At 38.9% G+C, this 13,293-nt stretch overlaps 2 protein-coding genes across 3 annotated transcripts; one reads left to right on the forward strand and one right to left on the reverse strand.

The window, feature by feature from the left end:
- The first annotated feature begins 1,662 nt into the window (after nt 1-1,662).
- Nucleotides 1,663-8,672, forward strand: cilp (cartilage intermediate layer protein, nucleotide pyrophosphohydrolase). 2 transcript variants are annotated; one of them, XM_058780902.1, is made up of 9 exons: nt 1,663-1,758; nt 2,523-2,662; nt 3,164-3,226; nt 3,320-3,589; nt 3,835-4,011; nt 4,172-4,486; nt 5,456-5,564; nt 5,841-5,998; nt 6,102-8,672. In XM_058780902.1, exons 2-9 carry the CDS (start codon nt 2,596-2,598, stop codon nt 8,453-8,455), a joined length of 3,513 nt encoding a protein of 1,170 aa, XP_058636885.1. In that variant the 5' UTR covers nt 1,663-1,758; nt 2,523-2,595; the 3' UTR covers nt 8,456-8,672. The 2 variants fall into 2 exon arrangements, with proteins under 2 accessions (XP_058636885.1, XP_058636886.1); XM_058780903.1 differs by lacking the exon at nt 1,663-1,758 and having other exon boundaries at nt 1,806-2,662.
- A 156-nt stretch (nt 8,673-8,828) lies between these two features.
- Nucleotides 8,829-13,242, reverse strand: eif3jb (eukaryotic translation initiation factor 3, subunit Jb). The gene is made up of 8 exons (XM_058780915.1): nt 13,091-13,242; nt 12,911-13,002; nt 11,416-11,479; nt 11,147-11,238; nt 10,912-11,026; nt 10,619-10,819; nt 10,372-10,445; nt 8,829-10,181 (listed from the first exon to the last, which is right to left on the reverse strand). Exons 1-8 carry the CDS (start codon nt 13,110-13,112, stop codon nt 10,053-10,055), a joined length of 789 nt encoding a protein of 262 aa, XP_058636898.1. The 5' UTR covers nt 13,113-13,242; the 3' UTR covers nt 8,829-10,052.
- Nucleotides 13,243-13,293: the final 51 nt, after the last annotated feature.

Consider the following 13,293-nt stretch of genomic DNA (forward strand, 5'->3'; position numbering starts at 1 on the left):
ACGCAGCCATCTACCAGGGAATTTTAGAGCACTTCATGCTTCTTGCAGCTGACCAACTTTATGGAGATGCAGATTTGATTTTCCAGCAGGACTTGGCACCTGCCCACACTGCCAAAGGTACCAAAAGCTGGTTCAATGACCATAGTGTTACTGTGCTTGATTGGGCAGCAAACTCGCCTGACCTGAACCCCATAGAGAATCTATGGGGTATTGTCAAGAGGAAGATGAGAGACACCAGACTCAACAATGCAGATGAGCTGAAGGCCACTATCAGAGCAACCTGGGCTCTCATAACACCTGAGCAGTGCCACAGACTGATCGACTCCATGCCACGCCGCATTGCTGCAGTAATTCAGGCAAAAGGAGCCCCAACTAAGTACTGAGTGATGTACATGCTCATACTTTTCATTTTCATACTTTTCAGTTGGCCAAGATTTCTAAAAATCCTTTCTTTGTATTGGTCTTAAGTAATATTCTAATATTTTGAGATACTGATTTTTGACTTTCATGAGCTGTAAGCTCTAATCATCAAAATTAAAAGAAATAAACATTTGAAATATATCAGTCTGTGTGTAATGAATGAATATAATATACAAGTTTCACTTTTTTAATGGAATTAGTTAAATGAATCAACTTTTTGATGATATTCTAATTATATGACCAGCACCTGTATATCTTAAATCTCTTACACTGTAGCTCTAGAAAAATGCATTAAAGCATGTAAAGCTCCTTCACAGGAAGCACTTACTGGATTTCAACAGGCCACTGGACTGAAACTAATCGCAGCTGTTTTGGACCACAGAAACTGGTCCATTGCTCTGTTCAAAGTTTGCAGCTGCTTTACTGATTTCATTTGAGTAGGTCAGTTATATGAAAGTTAGATCTTAAAGTGCCTCAATCCAAGTAACCCTTTCTTGTATCTAATACAAGACCTGATTTCAATATTTTAGACCTGTTTTGCTCTGACTTCCCATTGAACCTAGGATCTGTTATTCCTTACGGATTTCAATCACACAGGTTTATGTTCTGCTGATACAGTGAATTTATTCTGCAGATTCTGACATCATAACTGAAAAGCCACAGTGTATTGCTATTGGCTCTCGAGTGTTACAAATCATTCATATTGTTTATCAACACATTCACAGGGACAGATGGGAAAGAGCATGCTAATGTGTTTGAGAAAGAATCACGTAATGGCTTTCACGTGTTTGAAATACATGGATGTCATTCTTGAATGGCTTTCTTGTGAATGTTGCATAACTAAACATACTCCCAGCAACGAATATCTCACCACAGAGCTAACACAACTGTGAATCATTATGGAAAAAGAAAAAAAGAAAGAAAGAAAAAATCTACTTTGAGTGTGTTTTTGTCTCGGTCTACTTTCGTACACCCTTATCTGAATCCCTTGTCACGGGATCCATTATTTGCTAGCAGAACTCAGAACCCCCACCAAACATCTATCAATAGAGACTCTTTTATTTCTTTGAGATTATTGTTCCAGAACACCCCTGACTGAAAGCCAGCAATGCAGTCTACTGTACAGGAGCAGTAGATGGTGCTGAACCCATGTTGTTGTTTCATGGCAGAGAGCCGACCCTATGGCTCAGGGCTGAGCTATATAAGTACCGGACACAGACCTGGACTTCACATTCACTCTCTCTCCTCCTCATTCCAACTATTTAGCAACTGCTCTGTAATATACCACAGAAACAATCAGAAGTACAAAAGCCTTCCATTTTCACCGAGAAACCTTTGGTAAGGTCTCAAGCTTTTCATCTTTTTTTACCGTAACCATATTTTGTGGATTTGGATTCAGGCACTAATGCTTTCTAAATTGTTTTCTGTAGAAAGAAATTTTCTCACTGTTGTAGATTTTGTATTGTGCATATTGATTTTTGAGCAAACTGACCTGTTTTTTGCTAACTGCTTTATATGTATGAATGATTTTACATATCAGTTTGTAATATAGTACTTCATAGTTTGATTGTGAAATTTCAGTTGCATTTTATAGTCATTTTTGTATTGAAGTAGTCATGTTGTGTCTGGTCATTTAAAGCTGTAATAAATGTGAATATAGACAGAAACTGTTAAAACTGACTGCATTGAAAATATTTGATGCCATGCATGTATGTGCATATGGAATGTGTACTTAGGTCTTTTTGGCTCGATGTAAAAACAGTTGTGCATTCCCTTGACACGCAGTGATGGCTCTCACAGATGTGATATTTGAGAGCAGCTAAAATTCTAAATACTTAAGCTCTTTCTCAGCAGTTTGTCTTTGTTTCAGTATGCATTTTCAAGGATTCTGTTCATTTTCAGCCATTTCTTTAAAATAGGAGATTTTTAGGTAAACTGATTTTAGAATTCTTCTCAGGTCAGTTTGAATTTTGAAAGGTTGAAATGAGTTCATAACTAGTTGAACCGGGACATGGGAGTTTCCTGTATGATTTACAGAAATGAAAACAGTATGGTCCATTTCCCTGTGTGCAATTTACATATTTATATCTGATTGGCACAAGATCTGTGTCTGGAGTATTCTTAGTGTGGAGGGAGCTGTGTGTGAGAGGTCGGAGGTCATTAACGGCAGCCAGGATGGGCTGCCTCTCAACATGGACCATTTTCCTGCTTCTGTTGGAAACTTCAGGCACCTTTTCTCAAGGTGTGTTTGCTCTATGAATTTTAATCAGCACATTTCACACTGAATTGTTATTGCTAAAACAGTTCTTGCATGTCATTGCTCATGGCAGAAGCTGAAAGATTTCAACAGGATATTGACAGCTGGCTCTTAGAAACATGACTCTTCCAATACCCCAACCCCCAAACCTCTCTTCAGCAAACCCATTACTGAAGGCAACATTGTTCTAGTGTCCCCAGTATATCCAGAAGCTGAGGTGTTTTGCAAGCCAGCAGCAGAAAGCCACCTGCTAGCAATTGGTTCAACTCTGTGTGTGAACTACTAGCAGATATCTCTTTCTGAAGTAATCTGAAGGGTGAATAATCACAGGAAAACAAAAGAAGTAATATTTTATTAACAAGACCCACGACAATAAGCCCTCAGTGACTTATAATATACTTTATTTTTCTTACCACATCCAAAACCCATCAGTGGGTTGCATCATTGTAAAACTATACTAAGAAACTAATGCAGTTTCCTTATTAGGGACATGGAGAAGCATCATGGGGACATCATGGAGACCAAACCCTGCTGTGTACCATAATGAAGGTAGATTTGTATGTTTCTGAAAATATATAATAATAATAACAAATAGGTGAGGCAAACTGGTACTTAAAGCCATCAAATTCTTCCTTTTCTCAGATAATTACGAGTGGACCACATGGTTCAATGTAGATCACCCTGGAGGAAAAGGAGACTACGAGAAGCTGAATGTCATTCGTTTTTATTATCGAGCCCGTGTCTGTGAGGTTCCACGAGCTCTAGAGGCACGTACTACCGAGTGGATCCCAGCTCGCAGCACTGGGGAAAGAGTACATGCTGACCCAGCTGTGGGCTTCTGGTGTGTCAATGATGAACAGCCTGTTGGGAGAAACTGCTCAAACTATGCTGTACGTTTCCTGTGTCCTAAAGGTAAGTAAATGAGCTGTACAAGACAAATGTTTCTGTGTTCAAAGCTCAGTGTTATTGTGCACATTTTCTCTGATTACTGATTAAATATGCAAATTAAATACAGAAAAGGGTTGATATTCCTGCAGAAATACATTTTCACAAATGTATCATTTTTAATTTACCATGAGTTAACATCAGTTTTGATTTCTGATGACACCCTAGAAATTTAGCAGAATCTCTCTCTCTCTCTCTCTCTCACCATTCAGAAATAGTTTCAGATGTTGAAGAGGTGATATGGGGTCCATGGTCAGACTGGAGTCTGTGTCCAGCTCAGTGCGATCAGGTTGCAATACAGCATCGCTCTAGAAGCTGCAAATCCAGTTCCAAACAATGCAATGGCCAAACTGTCGAAGCCAGGCCATGCCAAGGGCCACCTTGCCCACGTAATGCATCTACTATTTCCTACAGTTTTAAAATAATGTCTTGTCAATTAGAATTTCAGATCATCTTTATCGTCATCCATATTTACAATCAAAACCAAACCAAAATAATTTATTCAGTTTACCTTACATTTGTTGAAAAATCTCTCTTTTTCTATCTTAGGCTGCGTTATGCAGTGTGTGATGGGCAAGGTAAATGATGAGTGTGATGGCTGCATGTGCCAGGATCATACAGTTTTAGGATCAGTCCGTAGTGCCGGGGGTCTCCCTGCACCTGGAGCTGCCATCCTCCGTGCTGGTCCTAGGCCCAAACTCTTCACTGTAACTGATCACAATGGCCATTTTCAAGTCCCTGGAATCTGCCCTGATGGCAACACGACGCTAATGATCAAGCTGAAAAACCACGCTCCACACCAAGTCACTGTTCCCCCGAGCACTGAACGCACCTCCGTTCTCCTTTTGAAGCTAGAGAGAGCAAGTAATGCTTCTTTAAACACCTTGAATCCATTTGACCTATGAACTGTGTGAATCTGTATTAGTGTTAGAATACCATCTCAAGTACTAATTCTAGCAGTACTATCAGTTTAAATGTTATTTCAGTCATTTCAGGGGTCAAGTTGGCCCTTTAGTTTTTGCTGGCTCCACTACTAAAGAATGATCAATTTTATTCATTAGAATTTTATTAAATATTTTTTTTTTTTACTAAAATCATTTCTCTTTAGAAAAAGAAATTAATTAACAAGTATATAACTATGATGTAAACCCATAAATTTTGCTGGAAAACAGTGGCATACAATGCAAAACATTACTGATTGGTTTGTAGTTTAACACATTTAAATTGATGCTTCCAAGGCTATCACAAGTCATTTTCAATGAAACCTCATTCACATTAGCTAGATTTATAATGTTGGTGAAAAATTAGCAATACAACATGGAATGTCACAGGAAACTAAAACATTTGTGACTCTGGACCACAAAACCAGTCTTAAGTCGCTAGGGTATATTTTTAGCAATAGCCAAAATTACATTGTATGGGTCAAAATTAAAAAAATTTATTTTATGCCAAAAATCATTAGTATATTAAGTAAAGATCATGTTCCATGAAGATATTTAGTGAATTTCCTACCGTAAATATATAAAAACTTAATTTTTGATCAGTAATATGAATAGCTAAGAACTTAATTTAGACAACTTTAAAGGTGATTTTTTCAGTATTTAGATTTTTTTGCACCCTCAGATTCCAGATTTTCAAATAGTTGTATCTCAGCCAAATATTGTCCTATCATAACAAACCTTATTTATTCATCTTTCAGATGATGTAGAAATCTCAATTTCGAAAAATTGACACTTACTGGTTTTGTGGTCCAGGGTCCCATTTAAGTTTGAAAAGCATAAAAATGGATGTACAAAGTCAGTGAATCTAATGAAATATCAATGTGTTCCTCAGAAAAACTGTATGTGTTGAAAAATCCTGAAAACAAGGCCAGAAGGGAAGGCCAGACAGCTGCCTTCTGTTGTAAGGTTGATGGGACACCTGAACCAAACCAGTATGAATGGTAAGCTTAAGCTTTCAGATATAAATTGATGTTCACTAATTTTAGCCGATTACAAGGAAACCATGTTTCATTATCTGATGGTATTAAATGAGGAAAGACACTCTAAAGTCAAAGCCCTCGTAAGTTATGTTCCTTCAATAAATTATAAAAGTAAATAAATATAAGGACAGTTATATGAGGACAGTTCGGACAAACCAGGTTATCATGACGTTATTTCTTCATCCCCAAAGCATGGCAACAATTATCCTAAATTATGATAATCACTGTTATCTTTAGGTTCCACAACAGTACTCTGCTGGACAGGAGTCAATATCAATATGACGAGACACTGGTTTTGAGGAATGTCAGTTTGGACCATATAGGAGAATACTACTGCAGAGCCAGTAATGAAAACGGAGCCATCAAATCTAAGCCAGCCACCCTCACAGTTATTGGTGTGCCCTGTCATTCTATTTTAACTACATATATTTCATATTAACCTAAAATTGATCAAAATACTTTACAAATAGTCTGTTTTCTATCCATTTCTATGTTAAGGTCAAAAAGCACCATCATGCAACCTTAAGCCTTATTCCCATCTGATTCGACTACCACATGACTGCTTTCAAAATGAGACCAACTCTTTCTACTATGATGTGGGGAGATGCCCAACATCTACATGCACAGGGAAGCTGGATAACGGCATCAGATGCAAAGACTCAGTTTCCTACTGCTGTGGAATTTCAAACATGGAGGAGAAAGAGATTACATGTCAGGGATATCAGTTGCCCATCATGGTAGTGACTGAGTGTGGTTGTAAAACATGTGTGGACACAAAGGCTATTGTTCGTGGACGTGCTATCGCAGCAGACACTGGTGAGCCCATGAGGTTTGGACACATCTATGTGGATGGCGCAAGAATAAGTCGAACTGGATACAAAGGCACATTCTCTATCCAGGTACCAACAAACACAGAGCGTCTGGTCCTCACCTTTGTGGACAACATGCAGAAGTTTGTGAATACCACAAAAGTGCTACCATTCAATCCTAGAGGAGGAGCTGTGTTCCACGAGATCAAGCTGTTGAGGAAAAAGCCAGCTGTGATTATTAGCTCAAGAGAGACTAATAAGCTAGATCTTGGTGAGGTAGAAGGCCAGGATCCCATTGCCGAGATCGAAATCCCACCAAATGCATTCTATAAAGAAAATGGAGAGGTGTTCATGGGAAATGTCAAGGCCAGTGTGACTTTCCTTGACCCCAGGGATGTATCAACAGCAGCGGCTGCCCAAAGTGATCTCAACTTCATTGGTGATGAAGGTGACACTCTGCCCTTGAGGACCTATGGAATGTTCTCTGTGGACTTCAGGGATGAGGAAGGAGGTGAGTCGCTTAATGCCGGAGAGGTGAAAGTGCGTCTCGATGCAGCACAAGTGAAGATGCCCGAACACTTGAAGACCATGAAATTATGGTCCCTTAATCCTGACACAGGTTTGTGGGAGGAGGAGGGCCAGTTCCATGCTGAGAAGAAACAAAGGGGGAAAAGAGAGGAGAGGACCTTCCTTATAGGTAACATGGAAATCCGTGAGAGACGGCTGTTTAACTTGGATGTACCTGAGAACAGGAGATGTTATGTAAAAGTGCGGGCTTTCCGTAGCGAACGGTACATGCCTAGTGAGCAAACTGAAGGAGTTGTGATGACTTTAATAAATATGGAGCCCACGCCAGGGTTTTCAACCAACCCTCGGGCTTGGGGTAGATTTGATAGCGTCATCACTGGCCCAAATGGTGCATGTCTTCCAGCCTTCTGTGATGAGCAGAAAGCAGATGCATATTCAGCCTACGTCATGGCCAACCTTGGGGGAGAAGAGCTAGAGGCAGTAGCATCCTCTCCAAAGTTGAATCCTAACATCATTGGCGTCCCGCAACCCTATCTGAATAAACTAAACTATAGACGCACGGACCACGATGATCCCAGAATAAAAAAGACAGCGTTCAGCATCAATGTGGCCAAACCCCGATCGAACGCGGCTGAGGAGGCCAATGGTCCTGTTTATCCATTTGACAAACTTAAAGAGTGTGAGGAAGCTCCATTCAGTGCAGCTCACTTCCGTTTCTCAAGAGTTGAAGGAGATCGGTACGATTACAACACAGTGCCTTTTAATGAGGATGACCCCATGAGCTGGACTGAAGACTATTTGAGTTGGTGGCCAAAACCCATGGAATACAGGGCCTGCTACATTAAAGTAAAACTTAACAGCGGCCATGAGCTCAACGTTCGGTCTCGCAATATGGGAGGTACCCATCCAAAAACTGTTGGCCAACTGTATGGCATTCGTGACACAAGAAGCATCCGAGACATGGACCAATCAACTGTTTCAGCAGTGTGTCTGGAGTTCAAGTGCAGTGGGATGCTGTACGATCAAGACCGAGTGGATCGGACCCTTGTGAAAGTAATGCCTCAGGGCAGCTGTAAGCGAGACGGTGTAAACAGCATGCTACAGGAATACTTGGTGAACCACCTCCCACTGGCTGTCAACAATGACACAAATGAGTTCACCATGCTTGCACCTCTAGACCCACTGGGCCACAACTACGGTATATATACAGTGACTGACCAAGATCCTCGGACAGCCAAAGAAATTGCGCTTGGCCGTTGCTTTGATGGTACTTCAGATGGCACCTCTCGAGTCATGAAGAGCAACGAAGGAGTGGCATTAACATTCACCTGTGGTGATAAAGAGGTCACTAGGCAGAGTATGTTCCAGCAGATACAGAACTCACTGGGTCAGGCCACAGCTGGAAGTGCACGGCCGGGAAGAGGAAACCGAAGGCAGAGAGGTAGCTCAACAGCACCTCGCAGTAGTAGGAGGAGTACTCGTAATTCCTACACACGTGCCCTGACCATTGGTTGATATTCCAAGAACTTGAAAACCATGCACGAGACAAGACAGGCCCATTTCCTATGGGGCTGCTCTCATGCTTAACTCAGAGTAACTGGATTTAAGCCATTTTAAAACTTGACAGCAGTAAGAAGCATCACAGCAATTTAGTATTGCTGATAACATCAACTGGCAAACAACATTTCATTAATTGTAACTCATTAAAATAAAATTAAAGTGAAGAAAACTACTTTTTACTTTGCCTATCAAAACCTAACTAAAATCACCTTATTTTTTTAAACAGTAACTCCAGAGGAATGTGTGTTTCATGTAATTTTTTTTTCTTTCATTTTTATATTTTCTATTGACATGTACTGTGGTAAATATTTTACTACTTGAAACTGTAAATACTCAAATATTTATTGCATACTTCAGAGTATCAAAATCAAGGCAGTAGAACATCATATTTACACTCAAACAAACATGTACGCCATTTATCACTCATTAATTAGAAAAACTCTGAAGTTGTCCAAACCCTTTACAAAAATACCAAGCAATACCTTTAGTCCAATGATTTTATTAAATTAGAGCTTTTAAAAAAAACGATGTCTTTGTATTATCTTTGCCCAATTTCAACAATGTATGAGAAAATCCTCCAAGCTCTTTTTTTTTTATAAATATTTTTGCCAATAACAAATTTGCATTTCATTTTACTTCATTCATGCCTGTAGAAGCTTAATGTATAGTGACAATTGGTAAAACAAAAGCACAAAACCCCATGGATCTGTTGCTTCAACTAGTGATGATTAAAACCGATCATATACTGTCATATGAGCAAAACTATTGAATATCATTAATCGATCAAATGTGCAGCAATACTGAGTTCATTTAAAATATACTTTGGCAGACAAACTGCACAACAGGAAGTCTGTTCTGCTTTCACATGAAGGCAATGTCAACAGATTCAAGATGATGCCTGGATTCAGTTTTGTTTCACTTTCATTTTTCCATTCTTTCATTCAGTGAGTGTGCCTCCTCTGTTCATTATGTAGTGTTGACAAAGCACTGACAAACGTCCTATTTTGATTTCAAATGTTGAATGGTTCACATCTGGAAAACGGTTTCCAATTGTGCATAAATATGTAAGAAAAGTACAACCATACTTTCAATAAGGACATTCTTGGAAGAAATGAATTTGCATAGAGCATCACATTTACTTCTGTGTAACTGAAATTGCACAGCTTTAAAAACATAAGTCACTTTCAACGAAAACAGATATTGAAAAAAAAAAGATATTGTCTACAAAGTTTTCTATAAGGCATTGAAATGCTTATTTAAGCCAATCGGAGGAAACACCTCCATCAAAAATGTCCCACATCATACAATCTGTTTTAGATATAAAAATGAGATTTCAAGGCCATCTGAATAAATTTACTTTCCCCCATTTGCCGCTGAGGTGCTATGGGCTGATAGCAGCTTTATGAGGAGTCTGTCACCACTGGAATCAAGTAAAGGGTCGACACATTGTTCAGTGTTCAAGATGGCACTAAGAAGCATGAAAGGGCAATGTTGCATGTCTGCAAGGGCATCTCGGCAGAGAGGGAATGGGAAGGGGGACGATGAACCTTCGTCACATGAAGTCATCATAGTCATTGCCACAGTCAAAACCACCGTAATCAGCAAAGTCATCTTTCATGTTTGCTTTAAATCCACCACCAGGGACTACACCTTTCTTCTTTTTCTTAGTTGCCTTCTTTTCCTGTGCACAATAGCAACAAATTAATATTGAGTATTTTGCTGTTGATATTTTGATAATGAACAATACAGAATTATAAATAAGTGTGTAAATAAGATCCTCAACTAGGCAAGAATCAAGTTCTTTGCACTCAAAAGATGTTTTGAGAAGTTTCTCTAAAACAAAGCACACAGAGCAAAATCATTCAACTCACCTTTTCTTGCTTTTGTTTTTCACTGAGCAGAACAGACAAAGAATTACTTATTTTTTTCAGGTCATCTACTTCCACTACACAAGGGGGGGGGGGGAAAGACATATGCAAGGTTTTGTTTAAGAGATTCACCATATAATCTAAAAGCTGTGGAAATATCAATAATCTGCATTATTAAAATAAAAATAAAAAAATAAAAAAGTACAAATATCCACACACAACGAAAACAAAAAAATATTTCCACACTTACATGAAATACAAAGCTCTCGAAACAGTGACTCCAAAAAGCTGGAATAATGCACTGATTTTTCAAACTGTGTTATCTTATCTTTCAGTAATTTTTCAAATGCAACAAAGTCATCTTTGGACGAAGGGCACATGGCTTCAATTCCAGAGGCATTGTTTGTTGTAATAACAGTAGTAGAGGCGTTTGCAGCAGCAGGATCAACACCTGAAATCAGAGTGATTGTTCAGTGATTAACTGTTCAAATTTGGACTTGGAAGACTTCACATGTAGTGCAGTGCACACAACTTATTTCTTACCAAACGCCTCACGGGCCAATTCCATGTCTGCCTCCTCCTGCAGTTTCTTCAGTAGAAGCTTCTCTGCATGCTGCTCCTCTAGTGATAGATTCTCACTTTTCGCTGTTTCCTCCATCTATTCAAAGGTTCCAAAAACAAAGGTTAAACCTTTTAGAATATGCAAAAGAAATGAGTAACGAAAGAAAGGGATTAATCCATTAATAAGTAATTACACAAGTAATAATATTTTTCTTACCTTCTTTCCCAACTCATCTTGATTTTTCTTTAGCAAAATTTCTTTCTCTTTTATTTTATCAGTTAATTTTTTCTTCTCAGGGGGTTTCACCTCTATAATAAACGTAAATCAAACCATAAGAGTACTTTCCACTTGGGTTAAAGAAAAACGGTAATAAAACAACACGCACCCAAAAGATATACATAATTGTAAGTTTTTACAAATATGCAATGGCTCTGCCTACAACATGTTTACACTGTAAAATCTGACCATTCAAATTAGGTCAATACCTGCTTTTTTCTGTTCAACATTCTTCTCTTCTTCCTTCTCCTCCTCCTCATCATCCCAGTTATCCTGCAGAAAGGAAAATGTATGGTAACCATGTGAACTAATAAAACACTTTGAACTCAGTTAGAATGTTTTCATGCCCTATTTACTTGTTAAGCAGTCGTGTAATAGGCAGAATAATGTAATGATTCAATAACACTATTCCTTATTTATTTCTTCACCATTAAATTAATACCAGCACAAGTACTTTTAATTAGTTTGGCCATTGTAATTGCACAGACAAAAAAATATTTAAAAAATATATAGATAACTAAAGTGTACATTTCTTTGTTAATAAACAGTGAATACTGAACTGGCACAAATGGTTATGAAGCAATTTAAAACAAAACTAATGGTAACTAACTTTTATATTTTAGCCAAGTAAGTAGAAGCAAGTGCAGTACAGAAATTGACTTTTAAAAATATTTTAAGACACAAAAACAATTTTTAAGTTTGCTGACATTTTAAGGTTATCTATGGCAGTGGGGACAATGCAGAATACAGTTATTCCAGAAAAGTTTACTTGAACTCTTGAAGCCCCGGTTAGCGGGTTCATTCTGGGAGTCTTTTCCAGAGATGCCTTTTAAACAAAACAACTTGCAGTATATGACAATAATAACACACACACACACAGTTCGAACAGAGGAGGGCGCGTGAGAGAATTCTAGATCTGCGCGTCATGACGTCAACAGGAGCTCAACCAGCTGCTGCTTGGCGCAAAAAAAAAAAAAATAAAATAAAAAAATTACAGCATCTATATGACAGCAACTGTTAAGATGTGGAACATAAACAAGGTCAAAAAATAAAAAAATTAGTTGTAAAACTTATATTCACTAGACCACTTTAGCAAACTGCCGAGTGCGGCGTACCACGTTCTTTGCCAACTACTACAAGCTAAAGTAAAGTTAGCTACAATAATTGTAATAACTAAGACCAACAACATTTTTTAAATTGAGTCAGTACAACGAACCAATAAAACAAATGAAAAAGCTGCTAATGAAGCTCCACATGGCCTGTCACTTTCTCGCTGTCGAAACTGGTTTCCTATCAGTCAATAAATTTCAACCATTGACACTCACATGATGTTACCGGTATGCTGCCAAACCTCCTATATTAGTTTGATTAACCTGTAAAGTGTCGGCAGCTTATAATTGCTAAAAGAGAACCAGATCCGTCAAGCTGGAAGACGACACGTTGGCTGACGTAAACACAGAAACTGTCAGTGTAACAGCGGTAACGTTACAACACAATCACGAGCACGCAACTGGATACAGCTGGTGAATCTCTAAATACAACGGGCCTATTCTAGACTAGCTAAACTGCTAAAAATACACCACGAGCGTCCATATCAGCGCTGCTACCTTTAGCCACATATCACGCGATAAAGCAGAATTAAAAGGACTAACGTTAAACCGCTCTTTGGTGCTAGTTTTGATAACATGGCTATTAGCACGCTACCTTCACGTCTTCCTCCTCGTCCTCGCCTTCCCATCTGTCCAGCTTCGCGACGGCATTTCTGACCGGCTCACTCAGCTCGAAGTTGTCAGCGTCTTTCGAAAAACAAAATAATGCCGTGGTTAAGACAGTGACCGACCCCCTGTCACACACTTAACTGTACAATATGGAAGTAGTACTTACCCCAGCCGTCGGAATCCGCCATCTTGGCTAAGTGTGAGTTAGTTAAAGTAGTAGCTGAGAGAAAGCATGTGCACACAGTGCGCTTCTGTCCGTCTTCATGCTGACGGGACGCCGGAGGACTAGAGGCGCCCCCGTGTGGCGCACAACAGCACGAGCCATTACTGTTCTCACAAGTCTGTATTTATATTATTTAATAATTATTT

The sequence above is a fragment of the Onychostoma macrolepis genome, chromosome 07, assembly GCF_012432095.1.
Source record: "Onychostoma macrolepis isolate SWU-2019 chromosome 07, ASM1243209v1, whole genome shotgun sequence".
Taxonomy (NCBI): domain Eukaryota; kingdom Metazoa; phylum Chordata; class Actinopteri; order Cypriniformes; family Cyprinidae; genus Onychostoma; species Onychostoma macrolepis.

Coding starts and splice junctions, on each gene's coding strand:
- eif3jb (XM_058780915.1), bottom strand. CDS start 13,112: ATGGCGGATTCCGACGGCTGGG. Junction 11,239..11,415: donor TGTTGAACAGAAAAAAGCAG/GTATTGACCTAA, acceptor CGTTTATTATAG/AGGTGAAACCCCCTGAGAAG. Junction 11,027..11,146: donor AAGATGAGTTGGGAAAGAAG/GTAAGAAAAATA, acceptor ACCTTTGAATAG/ATGGAGGAAACAGCGAAAAG.
- cilp (XM_058780902.1), top strand. CDS start 2,596: ATGGGCTGCCTCTCAACATGGACCATTTTCCTGCTTCTGTTGGAAACT. Junction 3,227..3,319: donor TGCTGTGTACCATAATGAAG/GTAGATTTGTAT, acceptor TCCTTTTCTCAG/ATAATTACGAGTGGACCACA. Junction 4,487..5,455: donor TTTGAAGCTAGAGAGAGCAA/GTAATGCTTCTT, acceptor TGTGTTCCTCAG/AAAAACTGTATGTGTTGAAA.